At 38.2% G+C, this 19,979-nt stretch overlaps 1 protein-coding gene across 3 annotated transcripts; it reads left to right on the forward strand.

The window, feature by feature from the left end:
* The first annotated feature begins 682 nt into the window (after window positions 1-682).
* Window positions 683-18,766, forward strand: ccdc92 (coiled-coil domain containing 92). 3 transcript variants are annotated; one of them, XM_079896724.1, is made up of 4 exons: window positions 683-1,092; window positions 11,981-12,190; window positions 13,936-13,977; window positions 17,058-18,766. In XM_079896724.1, the coding sequence occupies exons 2-4, from the start codon at window positions 12,055-12,057 to the stop codon at window positions 17,939-17,941; spliced, it is 1,062 nt and encodes a 353-aa protein (XP_079752850.1). In that variant the 5' UTR covers window positions 683-1,092; window positions 11,981-12,054; the 3' UTR covers window positions 17,942-18,766. The 3 variants fall into 3 exon arrangements, with proteins under 3 accessions (XP_079752850.1, XP_079752849.1, XP_079752851.1); XM_079896723.1 differs by having other exon boundaries at window positions 683-928; XM_079896725.1 differs by lacking the exon at window positions 683-1,092 and adding an exon at window positions 2,434-2,458.
* The last annotated feature ends 1,213 nt before the right edge of the window (window positions 18,767-19,979 follow it).

Below are 19,979 nucleotides of genomic sequence, written 5' to 3' on the forward strand. Positions count from 1 at the left end.
CGTTTATTGTGTAAAAGACAAAGAGAATAAGGATTAAAATATGTGTTTATTGAAGTGATGTGGGGAAAAAAGGGAAATGTAGTAAATGAAAATGTTTTTATTGGCCTATATATTCTAAAAATGACACACAAAAAAAAATCTAACAGTGGATCAGGTGATCTTTTTCCACTTGTTGGCAACTGTGTGAAAAGATTTTTTATTTTTTATTTTTTTATTTTTTTATTTTTTACATTTATGAACATCTTTTTAAGCAACTTATTTTATCATTTTTTATTAAGAACTTATAGCACTACAAACTATCATATACGCTCATAATTAGGCTACATTTAGCAGATGCCTTTAGACTTAACATTTTGCCATATTGTTTCTACTGTAGATCCAAGATTGTTTGAGCTACAGAATGAATGAGTCTTTCTTGTTTTTTGTTTTTTTTAGACATGTTGATTCAATAATTAAAAGGACATTTTTTTTTTTACTTTAATTTACATAATGATACAGAAATTAAGACTTCTCGGAGACGTGTATCAAGCGGGCGCGCGCTGTTTCTATAGTGATGGTGACGCTTCGGGTCAAATACATTTCGGTTGACACAATTAACTCGCCATCGCCAGATATCATAGTTTATATCATATTGATAACCATTAAACTATTTATCACTAAAACTAAGACGATAATAAAGAGACTTGTGTGTGCGTTTCACCTGCGCAAGAGGCCCTCTGAGGTGCGCGCGCGCGTGTTTTCCTCAGTATCCCGGCATGCACCGCTTTATTTAGTGTTGTATCTCCGGGAGATGACAGACACAGCCCTCTCTCTCTTCCCCGGCGAGGAGAAACCCCCCCGCGAAGCTCTCCTCTCAGCAACCCGCAGACACCAGAACCAAGCCCATCTCTACCCATCAGCCACATACTAATCTCAGCCCGTCTTTCTGGTAGGTGTCGGCCGCATCTTTGCGCTTCGCTCCCGGTAACGCGCATCTCAGCTGCACCTGCTCGCGCTCGAGCCCGAGCCTCTGACTGAAACAAGCGATGTGTTTCAAAGAATGCCTACTGTAGGCTACTACATTATTCTGAAAACAGTACTGGCACGTATAGTGTAAGTATGCAGCTTAGCGTTGGCACAGATAGCGGTTGTTGTTGTTGTTGGTTGCTGCTTGTTGCGTATTTTCGGACGGATGAGGTCATTAATCGACTCGAATGAGCCGGTGGCTGATTATTGTGACAGTAACTAGACGATGGTGAGGAAGATGGGTGTTATAAAGTGGTATATAGATGTCATTGAACACATTATTGACATTGACACATTCTGGCTGCTTGTTTTGGATGTTGTGTGTAGGATACATCCTGGAACGGAATGCATTTTAGGATATTTGTGTTTAATTATTTATCATGATTGTCAGCTTACTTGTATTATATATAAAAAATGAACTGCTTTGATGTAACTATCAATTGAATGTTTTGTATTTTTATAATATTTTTGTATTAATGCGTCAGCCTTTGTTTTATTAAAATGGTCTTGTTAGCTGAACATCTATAGATTTTACTTCGCATATGCATATATGCAGTATTGTTTTGAACACGTGCTGTCGTTTCTCCAATGTTCACAGGTTTTTAGCAAAGCGCAACAGACACCGTCTTGTGTTTCTAGCATTTTGAATGTCTTATGATGTTATTTTTTTAGGATTGTGGTTTATCTCGATTGTTGCGCTGTCCGCAATGCAGGTGCTGTTTATGACCCTGCTCATCCCCAGCCATTCTCACGTGCATGTGTTGATGTGCACTGGCCAATCAGATGCTGCCATGAAAGTCCCACATTTTATTTAGCATGATTTTTTGTACTGTCTTCTTTATATATGCCCCATATTCAGTTATAAGTGTTTTTATTCAATAATTAAAACAAAAAGCAATATCTGATATTCAGTTGCTATTAATCTGCTGCTGTTTTTTGTGCAGTGCATAATATGTCATCATGTAGCTTACATCATGCAGGAGAATGAAGGCCTAGTGGGTGTGACTCAAGGGCTGGTCCTCTCCAAAGCACTGGATGTTTGTGTGTGCGAAGTGGCTATCTGGACTAGGATATAACAGTGTTTTAAGAGTCTCCTCTAACGCTGCAGCTCATTGATTATTAATGCGAGAGGAGAGAGAATTTGGAGGTCAAGAAAAAGAGCTGTTAAGGGAGAGAGTGAGAGACAGTACGGGGAGAAAGAACAACAGAGTTAAGTAGTAATGTCAGGGGGATTCTTTTGTCTCATGTGGAGCGGGGCGGGGGAGGCCTCACCCTCTGACTGAAGGGACCAACGTCAGTCAGATCAGAACAAATGTCAGCATCAGCGCTCTAAAATGTCTACCAGCCCATAAATGGCCCCTAAAGGAGGGGCGAGGGAGTGAGTCGTGACATATGCCGTGGAATATCACTTCTAAAGTGCTTCCAGTGCCTGTGATTGAACGGTCAATTTACGGTAAGCAGTGAGATACGGGATACAGATGGTGATGGGGTGCACTCTGATGCTGATGCTTGCTTGATGCCTCATCAGTGAGTTATGATTTATTGTGTTATAACACTCAGAAAAAATGGTACAAAAGCTGTTACTGGGACAGTCCCCTTTAAAAAGGTTCTAATATGTACACCAATTACCTTTGAGGTACTAATATGCACTATTTAGGTATGAAATGTGTGTCTTTTTAAAGGGTACCGCTCCAGTGACATCTTTTGTAAAAAAAAAAAAATTCTGAGAGTGTTCTATTAGGGTTATCTTTTGAAATATTGTGTGAATTTATAGACTATAATGTCAAATAGGATGCCTGTTGTGTTAAGGACTTGAATAATGGTCAGAGGCTTTAAAGAAAGGTGTCAATGAAATACAAAAACAATGTAGGCTAATTGGAAAAAAAGTGCTCTTCCTACATTTTTGCAGAGCTCCAAAAAAACGTACGGATGCATACCATTCACCGCAGTTTCATGCTGAAATTATCGCTATTGGCAGTGAAACACCAATAACTTTTATTTGCACTCACAAATAAGTCAAATAGAGTAATGGTATGCGTATTTGGCACGCTGTCCGATTAAAGGGCTCAGAGCTCGGTATTTGGCCCGATCCCAGAGTACTTCCCCGTATTCCTGGCTGTGGTAGGAACAGGCCAAGAGTGAGGAGTCGGGGTGGTGGAGGGATGCTGAAAAACTATCGAGGAATGTAAGTGAGTATGTAAGGTGAGTTGACTGTGTGTATAGGCTTCCTCTCATGCTAATCGGATAGACGTGTTAATTGCTTAGATCATTTGAACGTGCTCCTCCCGAACTTTGTTAATGAAAACACAAATTATGATCGCAGATTATCGATTAATAGTAGGGGTGTAACAATATATCGTGTCACAATATATTGCAATGCAAAAAATGCAACAATATGTATCTTGAATAGTGACAATATGAATTGTGTATTCACCCAAAATGAAAATTACTGTGTGTGAAAAATTTCACGTTTACAGAGTTTAACGTCAGTACTATATTAAACTATTATATATAATGTTGAATATAATTTATAATAATGCAATGGGGAATATTTGTGGGTCCTTATAATGCCAAATGTCTTATGTTACCAATAAAAATGTTGCCTTCATTATTTTAAATACATCTAGTCAGTGAAAGAGTGCAAGCATATTTGTCTAAAATAATTCTGTTTGTATTCATGAAAAATAAATCATGAATATTTTTATTCTGGTGTCACCATTGTTCTGTGCATTGGGTTAACAGCACCAAATCCAAGCCTATTCATTTACACACCCAATGTAATACCAAATTTAGCATTTTAATCAACAGTTCATATTTTGCTTAACCTTTTACTGGAATATCGCAATAATATCGTATCGTGTGTTCAATATCGTGATATGTATCGAATCGTGACATGAGTGTATTGTTACACCCCTAATTAATAGCCTTATTTTCACGTGGTTCCTTGCACAATACTATGTTATGACCTCAAGACTTTTACAATACAGTGCAATATTTGTAAACTAATACATTTGTAAACAAATACATTTTGTCACTTTGCACCTTTCTCCTTGCTCGGTAGCTGACTTGGTACAAAAAAAAAAATATTGTGCTTGTATATAGTCCTGGCTGTGAAAATAGGAGAAAAAAAACACCAATCTACAGATACCCCTTTTCCACCAAAAAAGCGAACGACGTCGTTACGTCACTGTGTACGTTGCCATAGGCTACGTCTTAGCTTTCCTAGAAACGCTTGCGCCAACTTCAAGCGTAACAATTGCAATGACTACATCGTCTTTTTGCAAATGTTTCTCCTGGCTTTGCGATCCTACAGTGCTATGCATAAGTTTAGACACCCATGCTAAAGTTGACTAAAAAGAGGAATAAAAAATCATCTTTTGGAAATTGAACTTAATGCCTTAATTAAAAAAATTAGGAAAAATCCAACCTTTAAGGACATCAATTTTCTTTGTGAATGAATAATGTATCGTAAATAAATAAATGTTCTTTCTTAAAATACAGGGTGCATAAGTCTGGACACCCTTATGTTAAATTCCCATAGAGGCAGGCAGATTTTTATTTTTAAAGGCCAGTTACTTCATGGATCCAGGATACTATGCATCCTGATAAAGTTCCCTTGGCCTTTGGAATTAAAATAGCCCCAAATCATCACAGCCTTCAACATAGCTAGAGATTGGCATGGAGTACTTTCCATAAGATCATCTCTCAATGCAAATCAAACCAGCTATTAGGCTAACTGAAATAAAACCATGCCAGGGAACTTTATCAGGATGCATAGTATCCTGGATCCATGAAGTAACTGGTAGAGTTGAGCCGGATACTCGGCTGAAACGAGTATCCGGTACGGATAAAGCACTTTTGCAGAGTACGAGTATTATATGAGTAATACGAGTCAATATCTGTGCGCGCACTCTCACGTCTTCAAAGCGATGTCTTGCTCTCTCTCCCTCACGCAATTTATCAAAATCAAATGACACAATGGTAAGCTATTCAGTGATGAAATGTGTTCTGTGTTGACACAATCTTGTGCGATGACCTAACTGCTGGGATTATCACACAACACGTACACGTCCGACTCGCAACATAATGACTCCTTTGAACCGATTCACTTTAATGAATTTTAAAACAACTGATCTGTCCAACACTGAACTAACAAGACGTCTGAATCGGTGTATAACAGACCACTTTACAATAAGGTTCCATTATCAAACTCTCTCTCTCTCTCTTACTCACTCACACACACATATACCTGGTGTAGAAAAAAAAGAAAAAAAAAAGAAGCAAAAAACAAAAAATTCACACTGATCATAAGAAAACTAAAAGTTAAAAAAAGAAAGTTATGTTGAGATGAAAACTCTTGTTCAGTACATTTTGCATAATTGCAACCACATGTGTTGTATTCATTGTTGCAAAACTTGTTCTGTATATAGTTTGTTTGTTATCGTGATCAAAACCATTGATCTGAAGCTCAATGCTGATATCAGCATCGATGCTGTCATGTAAATAGTTTTCTAATCAGCAATAAATATAACAATTTCTGATCAACCAAATGCATGCTTAAAATAACATACCGGTTAAAGCCCCGCCCATTTCAAGACAACCCGACCCACTTCCGGGTTAAATCCTGTCCACTTCCGGGTTAGGCCCCGCCCATTCCGAGTACAGATAATTCATATGGTTAACAGATACAGATACAGATAAAGATAATGCTGTACTCCCTCATCCCTAGTAACTGGCCTTTAAAAATAAAAATCTGCCTGCCTCTATGGGAATTTAACATAGGGGTGTCCAGACTTATGCACCAAGGAAGAACATTTATTTATTTACGATACATTATTCATTCACAAAGAAAATTGGTGTCCTTAAAGGTTGGATTTTTCCTAATTTTTTTAATTAAGGCATTAAGTTCAATTTCCAAAAGATGATTTTTTATTCCTCTTTTTAGTCAACTTTAGCATGGGTGTCTAAACTTATGCATAGCACTGTATATTGGGGTTAGAAGAAGACGTTTAGAACACATTTGTGCTGCTCGTCTGGATTACTATAGATGGAGGTTACGTTCGAGAAGAAGTTCGACAATAACCCCGCCCCCAGCCCCCGAAGTAAGCATGACGTGGTAAAAGAACGGTTCTAGTCCAGCAAAGAGTTGGTGCCGCTTTGGAACCAATTTTCCTGGCCGAGAACCGGTTCTTTGGCTCTCGAAACACAAAGAACTGGTTTACGAGTAGGCACCGGCTCCGAACCGGCACCAGCACTGCCTTGGTGGAAAAGGGGTAAGACCGATCCGCTGAGCACCAAAACACACTTGTAGCCAATCATCAGTAGGGGGCGGATACACTTAATATTGGAAAAGCTTTCCAACGCTTGATTAGCCTGGAAACCCAGACCTAAATCTGGAAGATTAATGGTCTGGCATCGACTAATGAAAATCGGCCAGCTCGAGGGGCGGCTACAGGCATGCATTCGAAAATCTCACTGCATGCAATTGGATAACACTACAACCAATCACAACAATAAGCCTGATACCTTAGCTACCAGCGGAGCTAACTGATAGATTAGACTCTTGCCGTATCCAGTCGGCAAAACAGCAGAAATGCACTTTGTGCAGCCCTAATATATTCTATAATATAATCTATATTTGCTCGAATTGGCTGATACACCAATTGTTAGTGGGTTCCTGTTTCAGCGTGTTCATTATTTTAGGGGCGGAGTAATGAAGGGAGGGGTGTGTTTGCTTATTTGTTTGGGTGTCATTTTCAGAAATCAACAGTGTTTCTCAGAAATCGCTTATTGCACCTTTAACCCTTAGCGACACTCACTGGACATTTCTCTTTCGAACTGCCGTGATACGTGCAACAACCGATGTAATAAAACGCTGCCAGATTTATGTTCATCTGTTTCAGATAAAACCGAACAAGCGCTTAGTTCAACTCAATTTGAAAGTGCGGCGATTCGAGAGCACGTTTTTTTTCCAATGAGCCTGGGTTGAACAAAAGTCTGTCCACATTACAAATCTAAGAAGTTCATTTAGAATTTTAGAATTTAGAACATTTTAAAACAAACAAATGGTATGATGTAAAATGAATAAGCAATATGTCAGATTCTGCACTTTTTCTAGGACATTAATCAAAGTGAATTTGAGATGTTGATCATGTGACTCTTTGTGCAGCTAGTCAGATGTTCTTGCTTTCATTGAAGATGCTCTTTGGATCTTCTCATAACAGTCTGGAGAACACGGTCATCATTCAAGCAAAACCAAATTTTAGGAGCTCATTATATGATGTTGTTATGATGTCATGGCGGGTGCTGGGAAGGTCTCTTATTTCAGGAAGTGCTCATGTCATTTACTTGGTGACACCATCACTTGCAGTTGTGCATTATTATTAGTATTACTCATAGTAGGCATACAAACCACTTCACTTTTCATTATTCATAAAATATTCATAGTTTTTGCCTTCTCCACGGAGCCTCGTAGTCTATCTCTTTCTGTCTTTAAGTAATGGAGGTCATCTGTCAAAGTCCTTTGTTATGTAGCTGTCGTCTTGAGCATTACTGTACCTTTTTTTTAATCTTTTTAAGCACAGCAGGTTTGACCGTGGCAAAGTCATTCTGACTGTGTAAGGTCTATATGTGCTGTGCTGCGAAAAAACAGATGCGCTATTAATGACACCCAACTGTTTGTTATAAGTGGATTGTGTAGGTGTCCACCTACAGTATAACATGGAAGAACTGATGTTAAAAAATTATTCTTCATCAGGATGTGTATATATGAGCAATATGGAATTTTACAGTGATTTCTGAAGGATCATGTGACACTGAAGACTGGAGTAATGATGCTGAAAATTCTGCGTTGACATCACAGGAATAAATTACATTTTAAAATATATTTAAATAGAAAAAAAAATATTTTGAATTGTAATATTATTTGCACATGCATTTTTGATCAAATAAATACAGCCTTGGTGAGCATAAAAGACTTTAAAAACCATAGCCTATACCGACCCCAAACTTTTGAACAGTAGTGTATATATTTCATTATATTTAATAAAGCTTATCATTTCATGGACCACCACTTTTCAAAATGGATGCAAACAACAAAAATTATTATTATTTTAGTTTTGTCACAAAACTTGGGTTGGACAAATGAAATTCCTCTTTTGTGCGACCGTGTCGAGTTTCTTTGAATTGCAAATCAGTAAATTCCTGTAATTCTAATTCAACTTCCTGCGGGGTGCACTGGAGAGAAGACAGCAAGTGAATGAATAAAAGAGTGGGACAGAGTCTACTGGAGTCTTCTCTGCGCCGCACCCACAGCCTTCCATTACTCATTCATGCTCATAGGCTTTTCATGAGTTCCACTGACTAGCAGTCTAACTCCAACATCGTCTTACCCTTTTTTAGCCATACCGTTCTTCAAATATATGCATGTTTTTTTTTTTGTTTTTTTTTCAGAAACCCACAGTGCTTTTGTTTTCCCTTTCAGTGTTTAAAGCGATTCAAGTCTTCCTTTTGTTGTCTGTCTGGTGAAGGGCTGTGGTTAGTCTGTCAGAGTGAGACTGTGTTTAAAGCATCTGCTCCTGTCTTCTGATCAACCACACTACCAGTTTCGGCTGCTCCTTTTTCTCGTTTTCAACTTGATCTCATGAGAAAAACGTGACTATATGCTTTATAAGTATAAATCACTGCAGCGTCCAGATGAAATGTCCACTGTGTGGTGCTAAAAGTGTCTAAAAGTCTGAATAGTGTTTCAGTGTGAATGCATTTTGTCCTAACCCCATTCCTGACCAAAATCCTAGATTTTTAAATGTCATTTTTATCACTATTGCATTTGAAGTCTTTTACTGTAATCTTGATTTTGTGTTTTGGCAGCAAAGTTGGAGCACTAGTGAGCACTAGTGCTCATTTCACTTGGAAACTGCAGCAGTTTGTTCCCGCAGTAATATTTTGTAGTCATGTTTTTTTCCCATGAGAGCAGAATAGCAGATTGAATGTATCAATGCGGACCCTCAACATACCCCCGAGGCGCTTTCTCCTATCTTTGTGTTTCTCCTCTCGATTTGTCAGTTTTATTCTGTTGCATTATCATGATAGAAAGAAGTGCACCCAAAGGGAAGAGTCTGCCGAAATACAATGGAGGCAGTAAGATCTCTGTTAATAATTCATACTAAACACAGGGCTTTATGAGAACCCTTTTACTAAATCAAAGCCTTTCTTAAGGAGCCATGAATGGGACATCTTCTGGTAGAAGCAAGAAAAAAATTAAACGTGTTAGATTAATAAATTAGCCCAAGTGAGTTTAATTTAGGAAGTACAAACTGGAATATGTTATATTAGGCTGGGCCAAAGTGGTCACATCATGAGAAATTTAAGTTTATTTGATTTTTGTAATAAGAGACAAACGTTTGATGTACTGTAAATGTGGTTTTGTTTATTGTGATTTTGATTTGATTGAGTTCTGTCATTATTTGATCTGATTTCCTAGTTTGTCACCTAGGTTACCCATTAATTAATCATTCTGTTCAGCTGGTCTTGATTAGTTCCTTTTGTTTGCTCCTTGTATTTAAACCCTGTGTTTCGTTCTGGTCCTTGTCTAGTGTTGTTTATATTAAAGTGTAGTTGTCTTGTTCTTTTTTACTTTAAAAGACTTTCTGCATTCATCCTGAGTTGTGCGAGTTATAATACTCGTTACAGTAATCATATAAATTTTAGTCATATGACTTTTTTTTTCATATAGATATTTCATTTAAACTAAGAAACTCAACATTACAAAGTTACATTTCAGATATGACCAGAGAATTTACATAAAAGTCAAAGTCACAGCAGTGAAATGATTTAAAATAATTAACTCGTTTTCTATAGTTTTTCCACTAAATGACCATGAGGAAAGTCTATTTTAACCTAGTCATTTTCATTTCATTTCTATGCAATTTTTTTATTACTCTTATGCCCGCCAAGCATTGTATCGTATTTTTATTTGGTAAAAATAGAATCTAAAAACAGTAATATTGTTAAATATTACAATTTAAAATAAAATTTAATTTTAAAACATAATCCTTTTAGAAATCATTCTAATTGGCTGAATTAATGCCAATGAAACATTTCTTATTATCTGTTGAAAACAATTGTGCTGTTTAATATTTTTGTGAAAACCATGCTACTTTTTTTAATTTTTTAACGAATAGAAAGTTCAAAAGAGCAGCATTTATTTGAATAATTTCTCAATTTTATTTGAAAAATTGTGACATTATAAATGTCTATACTGTCACTTTTGCAGACTTACTGAATAAAAAAATAGTTTTTCCAAAAAAAAATATATTTATATTTTAATATTTGAAAAATGCCATATAGAGACTGATGACAGTCAAACTAAGTGTGTAAACCTTAGCACTGTTTTTACAACTCAAGTGTACATGACTCCATTAAAGCATTTTTGTCTTAACACTATAGTCATGAGGCAAGAGAGGATCGCAAAACTAATCAAATAACAATAATGGCCAGATAAGAAGCGCAACGTTGCTTAATTTGAATCACCAGCTATATACCATAAATATTCAATACCACCCAGCCCTACATACACTTTAAGTGGATCAGAAAACTTCAAGGGCAAAAAATAAAATGATGAAATATGTATGATTCTCTTTCTGGATGGGAGAGGATCCCTGAGCAGTTTTGGGTCTGTGGAAACCAGCATTCACCCCCTTAAATCAATACTATCTCCCTCACTTCTCTGCCACATCTGAGAGGCATTACGTAATGTCAAACCATTATGCTGTCATTAGCTAAATATAGCTCTTTGTCCTCTCAGACAGAGGAACGGTGATTCGGGGAAGGGTTTGTGATATCCGGAGTAAACTTAATTTGATTGCTGTAATGTGTGTGACAGTCTCCGTCACTCCATTGCATCACACATGCATTTGTCTCTGAGTAAACCTCTCATCTGAGTGTATAGCTTTAGCCAGCACTGTGGCGTGTGCTGTTTTAAAGAAGTACAGTCACAAATATTTCACTGCTGGTGAATTGTAGGAAGAGTGACTGGGGTGTTATTTTAAAGGTTGTGTTATGTACTCTGGGACTTAAAGAGTAGCAGAGATATTGATGATTATGTGTCAGTTATAAGATATTTAATTAAAGATGCCGTAAGTGATTTTTTTTTTTTTTTAATGAATGACACTCATAAAATGTCCCTATTACAGTACCTGACAGATCTGAATTGGATGTCCTGGAATGTCACACCTGTGTCTATTACAGCCCTGACTCTCTAAACTGTAAAAATGTGACTGCGGACCACAGTGAAATTCTTTTTAGATACTTTTTTTCCCCAGTTGTTTTGTGTGTTCACCAAATAGGAGGTAGCAGAAGTATATCGTTCAAATTAAGCTGTTTATTAACTTTATACAGTTGTTGGATTGTCATGCAAGAATGTTTTTTTTTTTTTTTGTGTGTGCATTTTATTACTTTGGGGTTCACAATAGACCGATATTATACCATTTTTTATTTGTAATAATTTCTTATAATTTAGATTACATATATAATGGAAATCTTTAGCATATATGTATATTAATATGTGTGTGTGTGTGTATATATATATATACAGTATATATATATATATATATATATATATATATATATATATAATGATTTGGTAGTTTAAAAAAAAAAGTAAATATAAAATAATATTTTAAATATAATTTATTTAATACAATTTTAATTCATATTTAATATAATATATTTTATTTAATATCATCCAGCTTTTGGGCATAATAACATGATAAATAATAAATTATCAGCGAATCAGTATAATTTAGGCTATATAATTTTTTATATCAGTCTCATCACTGTAAGGTGGGCTTTGGAGAGAAGGAGCTAGGCGTGTAATTGGCTTATGACTTTTTTATGCAAAAGGGTAATAACTGTCATAAGGCTTAATATTTGGTATATTGTGTTTGATTAGTATTTTCTATTCTTGTGTTTACAGGTGTCCTGGGCTAGTGTGTGTGCCCGTGTGAGTGAGTTTATTTCTACATGTGAGTGTGACCGTGTATCATCATAATGGCCTCGGCGAGTGTGACCTTGGAGAATCAACTGCACAGTGCGCAGAAGAACCTGCTGTTCCTGCAACAAGATCATGCCAACACATTAAAAGGCCTTCACGCTGAGATCCGCCGCCTACAGCAGCACTGCACAGGTACACACACATGCCAATACACTTACAGCATACAAACATACACACACATACATTATTCAATTGTAAAATGTCTACAGTAAATAAAGCACTATAATCATTAAAAATGAAGTGTCTAATTTATTTAATGGCTCAAATTCTTATTATAATTGCTTGCGTAAAATAGTTTTGCTGAGCAATGAAGATAAATTAATTCCAATTTACAGTGCATTTATTCATATTTTATTTGGCCACTTTGTATTGTTTTTATTTTATTTTTGGACTTTTGCCACTTTTTATTCAGAGGACAACTGAGATTTGACAAAATGAGGATGAAGAGGGTAGGATGGGATTAGGATGTGACTCGAGCCGGATTTGAGCTCGCCCACACACTTGCCCTCATGAAATGTTTCCAAGCCTGTGTATTACATGACAAGCAACTCTATTATTAGTTTAATGATGTTGACATCTTGAGGTCATTTTGGTGTCGTTTTAAACATCTGCATCAAAAACAAACACAAGTCTCTGGCACATATTGCACGTACATCTTATGCAGTCCTGCCACCAGGTCACCTCTCCATGCTAATAGAGTAAAACAGTGCCACAGGGATTAATATTCAGGCCTGGGAGAATACAGTTAATCTCATTGAGGCTCGATCCTCATTAATGCTGCTTCACACTCCAATCAACATTAAATCCTGGTTCTATTGTGTGTAATTCATTAATGCACACACAAAAAAGCATAATAATAATAAAAAATAAAAAATAATAATAACAAAACAAATAGAAAGAAAGTCAACATAAATCCTGGTCCTATTGTGTGCATAAAAAAACAAAAACAAAGAAAAACAGCAAAGTAAAGCAAAATAGGAAAAGAAAGTCAACGTGAAATCCTGGTCCTTTTGTGTGTGGTTTATTAATGCACAAAACAAAACGGTAAAGCAAAACAACAAAACAAAACAGCAAAATAAAACAAACAAAAACCAACAAAATACAGCAAAATAACAAAACAAATCAAAGGAAAGTCAACCTAAAATCCTGGTCCTTTTGTGTGTGGTTCATTAATGCACAAAACAAAACAGCAAAGCAAAACAACAAAACAAAACAGCAAAATAAAACAAATAAACAAACAAAAAACAACAAAGTAAAACAAAATAACACAACATATCAAAGGAAAGTCTACCTAAAATCCTGGTCCTTTTGTGTGTGGTTCATTAATGAACAAAAAACAAAATGAAACAAACAGACAAAAAAACAAAATAAAACAGCTAAGCAAAAAACAAAGCAAAGTAATGCAAAATAAAAAGGCGTTTTTTAACAAAACCAAAAAATAAACAGCAAAGTAAAGCTAAACAACAAAACAAAGCAAATAAAATCAAAACAAAGTCAACATGAAATCCTGGTCCTTTTGTCTGCCGTGCTAAGCAAAACAGCACATTTAAAGCATAGCAAATCAAATCGAAACTGTCAACATAAAATCCAGGTCAATATTCACTCAAAATTCAGACTACAGATTTTAAAGTTTCATGTTGTTTGACTCCCACATGCTCTTTTATCCCTGGTTGACTGTCTTCTGTTTCTCTCACTCTCTTGATCTCCTCCTGTTGCAGGTGATGTCTTGTGTCATGTGATCTTCAGCTGCTGTCATTGACGGTAGTGTGATTCTCTGTGCTGCCAGCCTAACATTTGATCTCTCTCCCCCCCCCTTCTCTCACACTCCTCCTTTTGTTGTCCTGTCCACTCCCTCTGTCCTCTCTTTTGTTTCACAGAACTGACATATGAGCTGACAATGCGGAGCTCAGATCCTGGCGGTAAGATTTCTCACGCACACTTTGTGTGTCTGCATTCACACTCACATGTGGTCAGAACAAAATGCTTATGCAAGGGGGCTATGTGTGTGTCAGGTGTTGCTAGGATGCTGTTAAAGTGCCAAAAATTCACCCGTTAAAAGAAATCTCAGATAGCCTGGTAGATGGACATACAACCAGGAGAAGAAAGGCCGCTCATATTTAGCTTCTTGTTTGTCTGGCAGTCTCTTTATTTATCTTCCACTGTCTTGCTCTCTTTGCAGAAGGTTGTAAATAAGACTTTTTTGTTTTCCGCAAAGAAAGAGAACTGTGTCCCTCAACAGCGCACATATACCACCACAGCCGTGCCTTGCAACCTGGCAACCAGCGACCAACCCAGCAAGCACACACATACACAGACATTTCCCTCAAGCACACACATACACAGACATTTCCCTCTCTCTCCCTTTATATATTACCCTGTATAATCTATGTTCGCCTTTCAGTCTCAGCACAAACACACAATGCACTGATGAAACGTTTAGGCAACGTCAACGCATTTCCCACAGACATGACAAAACACTTCCAATGTTCTTCTGTACATGATAACTGACTGACTGTACATTATTATGTTTATTACACACCAACTTAACAAATACATACACAAAGTATTGATATTGATTGCAAAATGGTAAGAAGAAATAAAAGTCCATTATAAAAGAAACAAAGCAACAGCAAAAACACTGTAATTGACCAATCAGAATCAAGTATTCCAGAGAGCTTTGTAATATTGCTGTATAATGAATTTGTTTCACATTTGTTTGGCGTCTGTATGGTTGTTTGTGTTCTCGCATGCGGCAGATGTGAGCCAGTTTTGAGTCTAGCACAGGAAATGAGATTATGAATGACTGCGCTAATACAGCACTAATGCAAAAGGCTAATGCATCATCTGCAACCTGCTGACTAGATCCCTACGCTCATGTTCCTAACAATAGACCAACAGCACTGCCGTACATCATAACACTTGTTTTTCATGTGCAAAGACGTTCACAAATGACAGAGGGTTTGTAAATGAGAATAACATATTCACCCTTAATCCAGCCATCACATAATAATTTAGATTATTTCTGTTACATCTTAAACCCAGCTCTTGACTGAAGTAACGGCAGAAGGTTCATTCTCATTACACTAGCAATCTCTCATACTGAAGCTGTCGCTTTGACCTCAGATGTCTGTGCTGGGAGTGTGTTTCATGGTGGATATATTATGGCTGTCCAACTGGGTTTGTGTGTGAATTTGAAGGTGACCTCATTAACTTGTGTGGCTCATTAATTGCTAAGTGGTAATGAAGCGGTCAGGGAAAGTGAGAGAAAGAGAGCGTGTCTAAAAAAAAAACATGTCTTATACCAAACGCTTATATGCACTGCTCTGAGTCGGGTATTATGGAAATGATCGGTGTCTGTGTTCTTTAATTTGCGCGTCGTTAGTATTTCCACCACTCCCATCAGCGCTTTTTGGGAACTGTGCTTTCACACTAATTTGCCTTGTTGAATAAATCTACCCTTTTTTTGGTCAATTTGCTTAAGTTTTCTGATTAATTTGATACATTTTCCTGATTTAGATTTTTAGTTACATTTGCTAAATATTTTGTAAAATTTCCTGATTCTATATTTTTTTTTTGATTATTTTTTATTTATTTTATTTTGCAGTTACAAATGCTTAGTTTTTGTAATGCAAATAAAGCACACTAAATTTAAATTGATAGAAAGCAGGAGAGTACACGAGAGAGAGAAATCCTCCCCTGAGTGCAATTGTTTAGACTGTTGCAAAGCTGAAGGTCAGTAAAGCAGGACACTGCTATTCGCTCAACCTTCATATCCATTAGCAGTGTAATGGGAGATAGGATCTGTGTCTGTGCCTGCCTTGCACACCCCCTCGCCTCTCTCTGAGGTGCCCCGTCTCAGACCCACCCTATTCGCCTGCTAAATACGTCTTTAACATGGCTTTTATAAGACTAAACCAAATGGATAACATGCTGTAAAAGATGCTTCAGAATTATCCGCGCAATTTCAGTGTCTATCCAGCTAAATTTATGGAGAAATCGATAATAACTGTGCTTAGCTAAGCTGAATGAGCTGTTCCCATAATACAACAAACGTTGTTTGTCAAAAGCTGAACATCAGATCTTAAGGGAGCGCTGGGAGAGAGTTCCTGTTCCTGGTTTGATGTTTCATAGCCATTAGTTTCTCAGAGGTAATTGGTTTATTGATATCTGATTCACAGTTCACTGCTGCCCTCTAAAGGCTAATGTAGAATGTTTTTAGTTTTTTTTTTTTTTTTTTCAGTTTGCAGGAATATCTTTATTTGAACGTATTATTTCAGACTTTGTTTTTAACACAATAGCTTTATTCCAAAACATAGTGATCTGCTTCTCTGCCTAGACAGGCTTCTATGATCATCACTGAACCTCACAAGCGATCAATTTAAAAACACTCAATATAGCTAATAACTCATGCGTCACACAAATAGCACTGGAGACTAGAGCTATTGATTGGAAATGGAGTTTGACGTTATCATTTTACTAAGCTAACAAGGCTATACTTTAATAAGCATTATACACAGCACACACAAATTTGACTAAATAGTATTTTTTTAAATATACTGAAACTGTCAATACTTTTCAGTAGTGAATGAAACCACCTTTTTGGATTTATTTTTCACTGAGGTTATTTTGCAGTGCTTTCTGGGATTGCCTTCAGTGAAGGATATATGTAATTCTGCTAAAAGGAGGTATTTTAGGAGATGCATAGGCAGCTCATTGGGTTTTGGAATAGAGCAGGGCTCTTCAACCCTAGTCCCAGAGAGCCAGTGTCCCGCAGACATTAGTACTAATCCCAATTCAACCCACCTGCCTGTAATTTTCAGGTAATTCTAAATACCTTGATTAGCTTGTTTGCTTGTGTTTGGTGTGGGTTAGCGCTAAACCTAGCAGGACACTGGCCATCCAGGACTGGAGTTGAAGAACCTTGGATCAAAGTATATTATATATGTGTATAGCATTCCTTTAAATGTTTGCATGTATCATCTTTCTATCTCTCTATCAGATGATGGCGAGGCTCGCTGCAGAGAGCTGCACCAGCGCTGTGAGGAGCTGGAGGCTCAGCTGAAGGCTAAAGAGCAGGAGAACACGGAGCTCCTGCGGGATCTGGAGCAGAAGAACGCCATGATCTCAGTGCTGGAGAACACCATCCGTGAGCGAGAGAAGAAGTACCTGGATGAGTTGAAGTTGAAGAGCCATAAGTTGGCTGTGCTGTCCGGAGAGCTGGAGCAGAGAGCCAGCACCATCGCCTACCTCACCTCCCAGCTCCACGCCACCAAAAAACGCCTTCTCGCCGGCGGGACGGCAGGTATAAGCCCCTCCGTCAGTCCCGTCAGCTCTTTCAAACCCAGCCCCCCTCCCGCTCCAGTGCCCGTGCCGTCGGGAAACGACAAGGACATCCGGCAACCCGAGACTCCCCGCAGGCGCATGCGCAAAAGCCTTTCGCAGCCGCTGCACTCTGAATACACAGAGCTGTACCGGTTGGGCGCCACAGACGGCCGTAGGGTGGTACTTAGAGATTCGGTAGATGCCATGCCAGATCCTACACCATTCCTGCAAGCCAGAGAGCCAGCGGCCCCTGCGGAACCTCAACCGGTGCTGCGGGAACGCCCCTCTGTAATCCCGCCCATCGCTTCTTCAGCCACACCCCCTGCGCCTTCAAGCCCCGCCCACATCCCTGTGCCTCCGAGCCCTAGGAATAGTCCAGCGCGGGACGGACCCCATCCCCGTGCTAACGCGCATATAGGAGTGGCGCATAGGATCCACCGCTCACCCTCATCAGGAGGAGGAGCAGCTCGGAAACAGGCGGAGGTGGAGACCCTCGCCGTGGACCAGGTCAATGGAGAACAGGTGGTTCGCAAACGCTCAGGCGCGGACAGAACTGTTTAAGACTGACAACTGCGCATATTTACACATCCTAAAACATAGTATATCAACATAGATGTATTAAGACCAATGCAGTATATGCGGAGCTCCTTATGACTGTGAAAACACACACACACACACACACCCATACAAATGCTCAAATCATCAACACATCACTTGTCAATAAACGTATCAAACACAAACACACCCCTTAATACACTACGGATAGATATAGACAACTAACAAACACAGTCACACAGCACAAACTTGGGAAACGCTGAACAATACACACTGGCGAGGTTTAGGCAAAGACTGGTTTTCCGGGAATGTGAGAGAATTTGAAAGATTGAGAGACTACGGATGGCAGCAAGAGCTTCTGTATGTCCTGCTGCTTTTATGCAACACTGTATAAACGGAAAGACTTTTGTTCATGGTCATTTGAATAACGTCTTTGTCTCACGTCGGTTGAGAAGGAGAACTGTGAGCATGCCAAATGATTGTTTTCCTGTTTTCCTTTCCCATTTGACTTTTTTAGCCTCTTTTTTTGCGCGTTCTGTTCTTCTTGTCATCAATGTCCCGCTCTGCTTTACTCAAGGTGCAAACACACACACACACACACACACACGCACGCACACACACACTCATATATTGCCAAATGTCGTCATTGCCTGCTGATTTAATGTTCTAATGCATATTCATATCTACTCATATTTATTCATGAGCACTGCAGTAGTACTGGAATCTCCACTCTCCTTCAGCTCTCCTTCCCCTCTCACTCACATATCTACTGGCTAATGTGAACAATCCTGCTGCTCCTTATTAAACTCCTACTGAAATAACCGTCTCAAAGAGGTCACTTCTATTCATAAACTCATTGCTGCACTTCATTTTATTAATACTCTACGCATAAAATTTATTAAAGATGTTGTGTAGGGTGAAAAAAGTTGGAGCTGCATTAAAGGGGTCATATAATGGTACATGCACTTTTACAAGTTGATTGTACTGAAATGTGTGTTGGCAGTGCCTGTACTCAACCATCATAAAATGATAAAAATCCATCCAGTGTTTTTTTTTAATCTTCTTATATGTTTCCTCCTGTCTCAAATCAAGCTGTTCGATATTGTGACGTCACAAAATCGACGCCCCTCCCACGATGGCTGATTGACAGCAGCGTTTCAAACACAGACCCGCCCTCGTGAGCGAACTGTCAATCATAGCACGCGCCGACCAGCGCGTTCATTGTTGATAGCTGGAGTGCTGAGTAGAATGGCGTCTAACGATTGTGGTGTTCTGTTCTTGGGTGTAATAACGAACACAGCAGTCATATTGCTGATGTTTCTAAATCCGTACAGCTGAAGACGCAGTGGCTGAGTTTGTTTTCGAAGGGAATATTCCCCACGATCAACGTCAATGCTGTCATGTTTGCGCGAATCATTTCACCAGACTGCTTTACAAACGAGGGTCAGTATAAAGCTGGTTTTGCTAAGAAGCTGCTCCTGAAAAAAGGATCAGTACCAACTATTCGTGTTCCTGCTGAACCTCCAGAAGAACAAGTGAGTGTAACGTTTTATTGACCTTTATATTAATCTTTATATTAATCTTTGAAAATAGCTTGCACGCTTCACGATGAATGTGGCTATTTTTACACTCAGGGTACATTATGGCATGTTTTCTATGTATGACGTTATCAATATAATTCATAATCCCACGTTTATAATGAATGACGCGTTATGGTTATTGTCAGAGAATGTCCGTAGACAGGCTCTGGTTATTGTGTTATTGTGTTACAAACGGTGTGTGCACAGAACAGAGGGGCGGGGGTGAGCAAAGCTCATTATCATTTAAAGACACATGCACTTAAACGGCGTGCTGAAAACAGAGCTGTTTTTGACCAGGTAAAATGAGTGTTTTCTTACAATACCAATGAGAATTTTTAATTTAAGTATATTACAAACTTTTAATTTAGACCCTAAAGAATCATATTAGCTTGTACAAAAATGACATTATATGACCCCTTTAACATATGTTGGGAAGAAATGCCTCCAGCCTAATTCTAAACACA

This window comes from Squalius cephalus (assembly GCF_949319135.1).
Source record: "Squalius cephalus genome assembly, chromosome: 16".
In the NCBI taxonomy this organism is placed as follows: Eukaryota; Metazoa; Chordata; class Actinopteri; order Cypriniformes; family Leuciscidae; genus Squalius; species Squalius cephalus.